The sequence below is a fragment of the Fonsecaea pedrosoi genome (assembly GCF_000835455.1).
Source record: "Fonsecaea pedrosoi CBS 271.37 unplaced genomic scaffold supercont1.1, whole genome shotgun sequence".
Taxonomy (NCBI): Eukaryota; Fungi; Ascomycota; class Eurotiomycetes; order Chaetothyriales; family Herpotrichiellaceae; genus Fonsecaea; species Fonsecaea pedrosoi.
In genome coordinates, this window is record NW_013550615.1 from 3,997,533 (window position 1) to 4,008,665 (window position 11,133).

General features: G+C 51.7%; 5 protein-coding genes across 5 annotated transcripts; 2 read left to right on the forward strand and 3 right to left on the reverse strand.

Moving 5' to 3' along the window:
* Window positions 1–178: 178 nt before the first annotated feature.
* Z517_01460 (uncharacterized protein) lies at window positions 179–1,228 on the reverse strand (the record flags this gene model as incomplete). The annotated part of the gene is made up of 1 exon (XM_013434420.1): window positions 179–1,228. One exon carries the CDS (start codon window positions 1,226–1,228, stop codon window positions 179–181), a length of 1,050 nt encoding a protein of 349 aa, XP_013289874.1.
* A 1,232-nt stretch (window positions 1,229–2,460) lies between these two features.
* On the reverse strand, window positions 2,461–2,892 carry Z517_01461 (mitosis protein dim1; the record flags this gene model as incomplete). The annotated part of the gene is made up of 1 exon (XM_013434421.1): window positions 2,461–2,892. The coding sequence occupies one exon, from the start codon at window positions 2,890–2,892 to the stop codon at window positions 2,461–2,463; it is 432 nt and encodes a 143-aa protein (XP_013289875.1).
* Window positions 2,893–3,268: 376 nt separating this feature from the next.
* Z517_01462 (deoxyhypusine hydroxylase) lies at window positions 3,269–4,300 on the forward strand (the record flags this gene model as incomplete). Its single annotated transcript, XM_013434422.1, has 1 exon — window positions 3,269–4,300. One exon carries the CDS (start codon window positions 3,269–3,271, stop codon window positions 4,298–4,300), a length of 1,032 nt encoding a protein of 343 aa, XP_013289876.1.
* Window positions 4,301–4,352: 52 nt separating this feature from the next.
* Window positions 4,353–4,724, reverse strand: Z517_01463 (uncharacterized protein; the record flags this gene model as incomplete). Its single annotated transcript, XM_013434423.1, has 1 exon — window positions 4,353–4,724. One exon carries the CDS (start codon window positions 4,722–4,724, stop codon window positions 4,353–4,355), a length of 372 nt encoding a protein of 123 aa, XP_013289877.1.
* A 441-nt stretch (window positions 4,725–5,165) lies between these two features.
* Window positions 5,166–10,417, forward strand: Z517_01464 (uncharacterized protein; the record flags this gene model as incomplete). The annotated part of the gene is made up of 2 exons (XM_013434424.1): window positions 5,166–5,298; window positions 5,349–10,417. 2 exons carry the CDS (start codon window positions 5,166–5,168, stop codon window positions 10,415–10,417), a joined length of 5,202 nt encoding a protein of 1,733 aa, XP_013289878.1.
* Between the last annotated feature and the right edge of the window lie 716 nt (window positions 10,418–11,133).

Below are 11,133 nucleotides of genomic sequence, written 5' to 3' on the forward strand. Positions count from 1 at the left end.
TCTGTCCCTCGCTCCCCTGCCCCTAGCGAGGACTCCTCATTTTGAGGCCCTTTTCCCTCCTTCGCGCCGAAAGAGAGAAAACACGTAAAGCTCCTTAGGGGTTCCCGAAAAAAAAAAGAGAATTTGACTTCAGATTTACTGGTGTCATTTGGTGATCTTTCCCACCTCTCTTCACCCTTTAACCCGCCACGACTCGCTCCCTCCTTAAATCATTCACGACCATGTACCTCCCTAGGCCGATCCAGCCCCATCGAAACCAGACCATCTGAGATTTGTGTCCGTGGATCATGGCCTCGCGCGCCTTCCAGTACCGGAATATGTCGTTGACAAACATGACTCGGTCTGCGGCGCTCTTGGACCCCGTGGCGGTCTTCCCTTTCCCTGTCGTGGATCCAAACAAGTTGCCGAATATGGTCTCGTAGATCCCGGCCAGGAGGGTGGGTATGGCGTCTAATACGAAGGAGTATTTCCGCACAATGTTGATCGAGGGGAGGGTGTACAGCGTGACCGGGCACGCATAGCCAGAGTGGCCTTTCATGATCTTTTGTAGGAACAGGGACGCACCGTGGTACAAGGCGATGTGGTTGGGATGGCCTGAGATACCGCCCTTGTCGAAGGTGATTAGCACGTCGATCGTTGCGCGGGGTCCTTCTACCTCCTTTTGCGCTGGAGCGGGCGGGGTTGCTATGCTTGTGCGAGAGGCGGATTTGGTGTGTTTCACAGAGTTTGGCTTGGATTTTCGTCGGTCCTTGTCCTTTTCCTTGTCGGAATCTGATGTGGGCATTGCCGGGGTTGCTGCAGCAGACGGAGAATTCAGGTGCGGCGCAAATGCACTGGCCAGCACGAGCGCGATATCCTCAGACTTCCACTCCTCCTTCATTCCGTCCTTGAACCGCTCGTCCTCTAGCACAAAGACGTCCTCCTTCCGCCTCAGTCCCAGCGTCGTCGCCGCCTTTTCCAATTCCTGTTTCCGTGTTGCGCCCAGACCTTCGCTGTTGCCCGTACTCATGCATAAGATCTTCAAGTGGTTTTGTAGAGAAGGGTGGGTTAGGGCTTGCAGGGCCGGCGAGAAGAACATCGACTCGTCGTCCGGGTGAGCGATGAGTAAGATGATGCGCTTGTTGCGGAGAAGGGCAGGTATAGGGGGGAGCATGGTCGACGTGAGATGCCAAAGGGCGAAGATGAGGATTGGTAGGATGGTCAACGTAATGATCGTTCCAAAGGCCATGTTGGAGGGGTCTGGGTCGCAGTGAACTGTCGCCGATCAAGACTGATAGGAAGTCGCGCTCTGCGGAGAAACTGCACACTTGAAAAGGATATTGACGCAGTCTAGAGAAGCGGATTGTTTCATCCCAAGCGGTGCTACGGGCAGCATAGAGTTGACTGCTGCGGCGGGCGAGGTTTCATGGTGGGAAGGTCACTGGCACATAAAATCAAGGAGAGACTAGACAACAGAGAGACAGGCCATCCGGAAAAAATCGTCCAGAGCCATGCATGAACAGGTGGAGTTGGAATTGAACGCACGAAAAAGCGGTAAAGGTGGCCAGATCTCAATTGACGGGAGACATTTTACGGTGCAATGGAAATGGATATGGAAATGAAGCGGCGTTGCAAGGGTGCGTGTTGGATGGTTTCGCTTCAACCATCTCACCCCCACTTGGTCGCCAAATTAAATCACCCGCCGAGATGGCCAGGAGCTGAAGAAAAGGCACGTGATGCAATCAATCATATGGTTGAAAAGAAGTAATTCTCAGATCACACTTTGAGGTTGTGGTCTGGCCCGCGCCCGTTTTACAGCTATATAAACAGCCGAACGAGCATCAAAGTCTTAAGTGCATGTAAGCGACGCGAAGAGTCATCAAGGTAGATTTACTGGTATAGGTACGACCTCTACAACAGACCAGGTAACGGACCAGGTTGGGGCATCAGAAGGGACGGACTTCGATGTCCAGAGCAATCAACCTGTGGGCGAGATTTCCAAAACGAGTCATTGTCGCTACCACATGAGCGGCAGGGGGCCTCTTGGAACGCGAAGGGGGTGGGCGAGGGTAATGTACCTGGAGAGGCGGACATGAAAATCATAGACTTCTGGAGCCTCAGTCGAGGTGGGCTTTGATGTAAAGTCGTGTCAGCAAAAATTTCATTAAATATCTGGACGTCCAGTGAGAGACCAACCGAGCCTGCTCCAATTCCACAGGTCCCATTCCCAATTCCAAAACCCATCATCTCCGCGTGTGGCCTGTTGCCAGTGTAGCCATCCCTTCGCAGCGAATATTATTCTTGACTAGACAATCTGTGTCCAGTCAATCCCTCTCGAGGAGTGATTATCCATCATCGTCATTGTAGGAGGAAATATCTTGCAAGAACCGTGCAGTGGATTCCACCATATTCTGCACCGTTCGCAGAGGAGGGAGGTGAGGATGGATTTGTGCGCCTGGGTAAAGGCGACGTAGCCTCCGTCTAGTATCTGTATCTTGTTGAGTAGTCTTTCGGTGAGACCACCAAGCCTCGTCCCTTTTTGGCGCCTTTGTAGATCGTTTCAATAATGTCGATAAGCTCTTGTTTGTCTTCGAGAACCCAGTTCAGCTTGTTGTTGTTGCCAGTGCCGAAATCACACATCATGTGTTTGTTGCGAAAGAAGAACATGATGGTCACTGGATCGTAGAGCTCGTACATCTGTTTGAAGTCCGGGACTTGGTCGAGGTCGCAGACGTAGATGACAGCGAAGTTCTTGACTTTGTCGGCGATCTTGTAGAGGACTTCATCTTGTCGCATACAGTCAGGATCCCAGTCACGGCCGAAGCGGATGACCACCAGGCGTTCGTCTTCGGAGAGAATGGCTTGGTCGACGTGCCAGCCAGTGACCAGATGAGGAATGACGACGGAACCCATAGTTGTGTCAACAAAAAGGGTAGTGGCGATATAAGGTTGATGTGAGTGTCTTGTTGTGAGATATACAGAGGTTGGAAAGGAGGATGGGGGGAATGAGGACTGTTAATGAAGCGCGCAACCAACGTGTACAGTAGGTTGGAAGATTCAAGAAACATACACCGCAGCCTCTGTGCCTCCTTAGCTGTATGAGGACGTCACGGGGAGCCAGGCACCACCAGTACAGCGCCTGGGCTTGGCTGTGGCTGTCTTTATCGATAAGGGTTTGCGGGTCTCCCCGCGAAAATTTTGGTGAGCCTCCGAACACTCAGCGATAGCTCCGTCTATGACGAGGACATCACAAGCAACAATTCTACTATCTTCTTGCTGCTGATCAGCGATGCCCCAGAGTTTGCAAGAGGACTCGAGATCAAATATGGCTTCATCCACGCAACCTGATCCCCAGATCGATACGACCATCCCTACCCTCAGAAGAGATTTGACCTCCGAGAACGTCCCACTTGCCCGACGCTTTCGCGCACTATTCTCCCTCAAACACGTCGCTTCACAAACTCCTGGACAACAGGCAACAGAGGCAATAGAAGCAATTGCCGCTGCATTCGATTCTCCCTCTGCGCTTTTGAAACACGAGCTGGCATATTGTCTGGGACAGACCAGGAATCTAGTGGCGGTGCCGTTCCTGCGAGCGGTCCTTGAAAATAAGGAGGAAGATGCCATGTGTAGGCACGAGGCAGCCGAGGCCCTGGGGGCACTGGGAGACATGTCAAGTCTACAAATTATGGAACAAATGAAAGACGACGAGAGCGAGCCGGTGGTGGTTAGAGAGACATGTGAGATAGCCGTCGACCGCATCAATTGGGCTCATTCTGAGAGCCGGCGAAGCGAAAGCTTGAAGTCAAGCGACTTTGCCTCGATCGATCCTGCGCCTCCTCTGCCTCTGTCCTCAGAAACACCTTCGATATCCAATCTACAGGCTACCCTTCTCGACCAATCGTTGCCCTTGTTCCAACGGTATCGTGCCATGTTTGCGCTTCGAGACCTTGCGTCTCCACCAGACCTCCCCACGGCAAAGCCTGCCGTTCACGCACTTGCTTCTGGGTTCAAAGATCCATCCGCACTTTTTCGTCACGAGGTGGCTTTTGTGTTCGGACAACTATCGCATCCAGAATCAATACCTGCATTGCTGGCCGTGCTGGAGGATACCAAGGAAGAAAGCATGGTTCGACACGAGGCTGCCGAGGCACTCGGCAGTTTAGGAGAGGAACCAGGTGTGGAGGATATGTTGAAGAGATTCTTGAATGACCCTGAGCAAGTCGTCCGTGAGAGCGTTGTTGTTGCTCTTGATATGGCCGCATACGAGAAAACTGGGGAGATGGAATATGCCACCATCCCAACAGAGGTTGTTGTATAGCACCGGTTTGCTTTAGAAAGCGTCGCATTTCAGACCCCGACTCAGCGTCATCTCAGTTATTCTGCACATCCTTGAAACCACACTCGCATCTGTAGAATACAGTCGTCCCTTCGTCGGCGCTTCGTAGCTGCTTTGTATGGTAGAACATTTCTGGCCGGTGGCAATCAGGGCACTCTCTGGAGATGACAGCCTCGACCTGTAGTTCGTCGGCGTTGACAGCCTGCACCTCGGAATGCTTTGCACGTAGAGGGGATGGAAAGGCACTCGGTTTGGACTTTGAAGTTATGACTTTGGATGAGGTATCTTGGGTGTACTGAAAACAATCGTCGCACTGGACCAGGTCGTCTTGATTCTCGCCTGGGACAATCCGCGGTAGCAGTGAGCCACAGGCGTCGCAGAACAAAAGGCTACCTATCGCAACCATGATGAAATTTCGAGTGTTTGAGAAGATGGTGGCTGACTTTTTGTAGCCCCGAGATAAAATTTGGGATCTCGTTCCTGCAGCCGCTTTGCCGCCAACCCTGGTAAGCGCGATCTCGTATTGAAACCGCAGCTTAACCGAGCGGATCACGGTTTGAAGATCCCTTCCCCAGCCGTGCCCAGCCTGACTTTAGCAGTGCCTAGTCACTTCGAGCCTCACTTTCATCTCTACGTGCTTGCGCAGACGGTTTGTGTCAAGACAACCCACCCCCATACCGAGGACAACTGGCAGCTTGCGCTAGGTGTTTGTTGACTATGAGGGTCATGGCGTGTGTCCTGACAATAAACCAGCCCAGTTCAACCCCTCCACCGTCTTTGGCGGAGTCGTCGAGATAGTTGCATCGGCCGCCTTGCGCAGTTCCCATCACTCACCAGTGTCAAAACCATGGATATGACGGGCGATACCATTAAGGTCGTTGTCCCACGACGGCGGCAGAATGATTCCAATGACAGACAACTCTCAGTGGATCAGGCTTTCCAATACACTCCCATGACCATGCCGATTCTCCAGCCGAATGGTATGCCCACTTCACTCAAGAGTTACTGCCGTTTCTAATTCACCTCACAGAATGCGTCCCTTTTCCTCAACTTGCGTGCTCCAATGATTCGCGACTCACTTCTCCTTCCGAACGCCAGGCAGTATATCGAAGCGAACTAGACACTCCCGCGACCAGAGAACGTCTGGCGGCCCTGCTTGATCCTCGCCGCTTATCTGAGATCAAGTTTCCTCGAGCCCCAGTCCAGAATGACAACTCCATCAGGGCAGAACTGAACTCCATACCAAAGATGGTTCTCAAAATGTCCAAAATAGATTATACATACAAGTCTTCGACAACTGGAACCCCCCCTGCAGCCCGGAAGAAAACGCTTCAGATGCCCATCACTAAACCAGCCTCCATTATTATCGACATACCGAAGCCGCCCCCGTCCTTCAGAAAAGAGGACTACGTCAATATACAAGATACTCCAAAACGACAGAACGAGCCTCCGCCACCTACCAAGCCCGTTTTAGCAACCACCTCCAAGAAACAGAAGGATGACCAGCTTTTAGCGAGCTTTGAAAGCCAACTCGGCGAGATTTTCGAGATTCGAGATCAAATTGACCTCAACAACTCAGAAGAACGACAGGGACCGCCCAATGGCATTTTCGATCTGCCCGACGATGAAGACGACACTGAACCCCGACTTGCAATCCGTTTACAGGAGAAACTTCAATCGACCTTGAATCAGCTCCTAACATCAGGTCGGCTCTGTGATGTTTCTCCGGAATATCTTCAGCGACTTCAAAAAATATGTGAGCCGGTGATAGAACGTGCACAGGCAATCAACTTGCAAGTACCTCTGGGCGCATCCGATGAGGATACATCCACTTGGCTGTCGAAGCTTCACACTGCGGAGAGCGGAGCTGCTTCAGCGTGCACTCTGATCTACACCGTTCTAGGTGCTCCTCAGAATCAAGACCTTCTCAATCTGGAAGCACTGCAATGGTTGCCCAATGTGCTGGTGAACTTATTCGAGAACTGTTTGATCCCGATTGTCGAGGCCCGTCCAGATGGACAGAACAGTGAACTTTTCAGTTACGCCTCGGCGCACCACGAACCTCTCAAACGGTTGCTAGATGTTGGACGCAAACTGCTGGATCTTGTGGCGAGGATGTGCGTGGAAATTAAAGGAGCCGGGTCTCTTGTTAATGCCACTGAGTTCCTAGCAGCGAAGCTCATTTTTGTCCAGAATGCTTATAACGACAAAGCATCCGCACTTGGGTCTCAAGCGTACGAGCGGTTGAGAAAACAAGCCATGGCTGCTCTTGCCAGACTCTACGCAGCCTTCCCTGGTGAGCGGCGGGCAATATTGGACGAAGTCTTGACGTCCTTAGACAAGCTGCCTTCAAATAGCAGGAGTGCAAGACAATATAAGCTCGCACCTGGCAAGAATATCCAACTGGTCTCTGCTCTTTTCATGCAGCTAGTACAGACCTCGGCTATGCAAACAGGTATGAAAAGAAGCCGAAAATCACGACGAGGACCTAGGAAGGAATCGCAGGCATCCGACAGTTCAGACCAGAGTGAGGATTCAGCCAGTGATATGGAGGTTGACTCAGTTTCCACAACACAGGAGATTGAGAAGAGACCGTTATCAAGGCTAGGTGAGATGGCACAGAGTCTGTTCCATGATGCATCATCAAGTGCCCATCAAATTGTCATGTGGATGATTGACAAGGCTTCTAAAGTCACCAAGACTGGCGATTCGCCTTACCGCAATATCCTCGATCTGTTTGTGGAAGACCTCACTCTGGTGCTTCCCTTACCGGACTGGCCAGCGTCTGAGTTGCTTCTCACAGCGCTGGCTCTTCGAATGAAAAGCCTTGCCGAAACAGACAAGTCAGCCTCGACGAAGAACATGGCTCTTGAATCCTTGGGGGTTATGGGGTCTGCGATATCCCAAATCCGTGCATCTGCTCGAAGCTCGCTTTCAGCATTCACGGGGGAGGGAGAGTCACACACGACCACTATTGCCCGAGATCTGTCGGACTCTGTCAAGGAGCGGCCTCATTTTCTTCTCGATGCCCACGAACTTGTATCGGCAAGGGGGCCATTTTCCATTGTCTATTCCTACTTGAGCCAGAGAGGAGGGGAGGGTCTGAGAACCAAATCTGCACAGGCATTCTTCCTTGTGAAGTTCGGAGGTCTCATTTATCAAGCCTCTACACAGCCACAGGATAAAGAACGGGACTTTGAACTCGACTCGACACTTGAGAGGACAGTTTCGGCGATATTGCAACAGCTATCCGGATCAGTCAAATACAACGAGATCGCTAACGGTCACACCAAAGTTACTGAACACGAAGCCCAATTAGCTTATATGCTGAGCATTCTCAACGGGCGATTTTGTCGAATGTTTTTGGAAATCGCCACAACGCTAAGTTCGTCGATTGCGAGTGATCAGGCTCAAGTTCGCACTCGCAGCCTGAAGAGCTTCGTCGCTATGCTGGAGATCGATTCAAGTCTGCTCGATTGGGGACCGGCTCTGGTGGACATGGTCTTGAAGTGTGCTTCAGATGACTCGTCCATGGTGAGGGATTCTGCCTTGACACTGATTGCCAGATTCATCATGCCAAGGCCCGCACTTCAGAAAAAGGCATTCATGGTGCTTCTCAAATGTACTGACGATCCTAACGTTGGGGTGCAGAAAAGAGCCATGGCTCATTTAAAAGATGTCTATTTGAAGGAAGGGAGAGCAAATGTGAAAGAAGCTATCGCGGTCGAGTTCCTGAAACGGACTGCCCATCAAGAAACCTCCGTGGCTGAGCTTGCAAAAAAGATATTGGCAGAGATCTGGGTTGATCCTAAACTGGCAACGCTGAGCTCTGCAGCCGAGTCTGCGCATCTGGATGTCGCTATTGAGGACCTCAAATCTCACATTGTCAGATCTGTTGGAAACGACACGGCGCGGCTGGCACCACTTCTGAAGGAGTTCTTAGTCTGGAAGCTGAAAGACTCCAAACACATTGACCAGATCCAGCATCTCTGCGCCCGTATTGTCAAGAAACTCCTGGACGCCGCCAATAGCTCTGAGTCGGGACCGGCAGAGTTGGCGACTCTTGTTGCATTTGTTGAAGCTCGACCGGAGGCAGTGGTGCCCGCAGATCTAACCAGTTTGAAGAGCTATCTCAAAGACTTGGCTAAACAGGATAACATCCCAAAGTTCAAATCAGTTGTGGCCATATTTCGTCTGGTCCTGCCACAACTGTCCAGCACTCAAGCTCCACTGCTGCAAGAGGTTCAGAAGGACCTTCTGAGAGCTAGTCCGAAGCTTGTGCAACGCGAAGTGATTGAGGAGGTGATGTGGTGCCTCAGAAGCATCGACGGGGTGCTGCACGAGACCATCAAGCTTGCTAGGTTCACGATATCACTGGTGCGGAATGTGCTACTCAGCGAAACTTCGCGAGGGACGGCGCCCGCGCCACCAGAGAAGATGGAGGAGACCAAGAGGAAACGGATGTGCTTGCGGTTGCTTGGTGTCGCTGGAAAAGTCTTCGACTTGGAACAATATCGCGAGGAGTTTCGCAGACTCTTTCCTACATACAAAGGTGACTCAGTTGCAGGGGTGATTGCAGACTGCATTTGGGAACACACTTCTAGAGACAGCCCTATTGAGATCCAAGTTAGGGCGCTGGAGTGTCTCGGTCTCGTCTGTCAAGCATGGCCGGGCCAATTCAACAAACGGCATATTCGAGAAACGTTCTTCCAGGTCCTAGATGGAACGTCATTCAGTAAGCTGGACAAATGTGACGTGGAGAAGATGCAGATTACAGTGCTCGAGGTATTTCAAGAATTGTACGGGAAGCGGGCGGCTGTCAAAGAGGTGGCGAAGAAGGGCGAGAGCGATGGTGAGGTGCAGGCCTTGAAAAACATTGGTGGCGACAGCAAGACCCGCGAGGATGACAGTGCGATTGCGACCATCACCAACCCGCTGGTTGACCACCTCTTGCACATCATCACGTCTGAAACTGGTCTGAAAGCACTGCTCGCAGCTCAAACACTGGCCAGCATCGACCACCAGGGTATGACGCACCCAAAACAAAGTACGTCGGCATTTGTGGCTCTGGAGACCAGTACGGAGCCCCAGGTTGCCCGTGTTGCCCGGATTGCCCATGAGCACTTGCATCAACAGCACGAATCCGTCTGTGAGAGAGAGTATGTCAACGCCGTGTTCGCCGCCTTTCGATATCAGAACGAGGTAATCAAGAATCCGCAAGGAGGTTTGGTTCCGGGATACACGGCCAAACTTGCCACGGCTTTTGCCATCATTAGCACCAGTGGCTCAAAGTATGTGAAGAAGTTCATCAGCAATCTGATATCGAAACTCAACACCGAGTACTCTAAACTGGATGTGGCAGGGGATGAGATTCCCGAACATCTCTTATTTGTCCTATTTGTGACTCAGAACCTGGCATTCTTTGAGTATAAGAAGATGGACGAGCTTCTGCATACTGTGTTACAGCTAGAGCTTGCATTTGGTCGAAATGGTGGCGAAACAGCACAGGCGATCGAGTCACACCTTGGACCTGCCCCCGTCAAGCACGCAGAGACTGAAGGGGCCGATGTGGTTACCCCCGACCCAGCACCTCTTGTGGATCCGGCCATGTTAAGATCGCTGACGACGGCAGCTTGCGCCATCACACTGATCTCCGAAGCGAGGAACTTTCTGAAGAGACAGTACGGGCTGTCGCGAGATGTCAGGGGAGCGATGCAACAGAACAAGCAGACCAAGGAAGCTGGAAAGGAACCGGTCAGGGTACATGGAATCACTGGGGACAAGTTCTGGCACAACTCCAATGCGGTTCTAGAATCGCTCAACAGTGCAAGCGCAATGGTTGCGAGATGCCGAGAATTTGTTCAACTTGTGGCTGTCGACGATGAAGTCAAGATTGCCGAGGAGGCAGCAATGGGCGCAATGATGGATGTGACGCCGGACCAACCTCCGAGCGCGCAACGCGGTCGAAAGCGCAAAAGTATCTCTGGGTCGGTCGGAGGGACGCCCAAGCGAGCTCGAGGGCGACCGCCAAAGAATGGCCATGCGCAACGATCAGCGAGTGTGTCGTCGATGGAGAATGGGGACGACGAAGATTTTTAAGGACAGACGCAGCATTTACGAATGATGATGGTCGCGTGGCATTTCTCTGGACACTAAAAAGGCGGAAAGACGTTGTGAATTTCTTGAGAGGACCGAGGAGTTTTGGGAGGATATGCAGACTGCGCAGTTACTGGGACACAGGACGAGAATGTTTATTGCGTCGTTATATGATACCCCCACGAAGTTATTTTTTCTCAAATAAGGAATTCGAGCGAACGCCGCAAAGAGGGAGTTAAGGGGTTGGAGGGGTGAAGAGGCCTAGGGCTTCAGATAGCCAGGCAGGTAATAAATGGAATTTCGTTGCGAAGAATTGCCCGAAGGCGACAGGTTGGATCGCTGGATCGAATCGAGTAAAAGGAGCTGAGAGATTTGATAAGCGAAGCCACTGTAGTGTATGATGATGATGCTGATGATGATGAGAGGGTGACGATAGGCACCCAATAGGGGTTTGATGATGAAAGGTCTGCTGCCGCACTTCCGATCGCCATTCCAATGCACCGATGGGGTGGCCCAGTGGGTAAAGTGAAGTGGGCGAGCGGGTAGGAAGATAGAAGTACCACCAGCACAGGCACAGGGCCGCAGTTGTGTACAAGCACCAGCAAGTACACAAGTAGGAACAAACGCACATTAAATTATATGCCTAGTCAAGCCAGTCTTGCCAGTCCACACCAGCTGGTGCCCATGAGCCACAAAAGTGCCACATGCATTCAACAAGC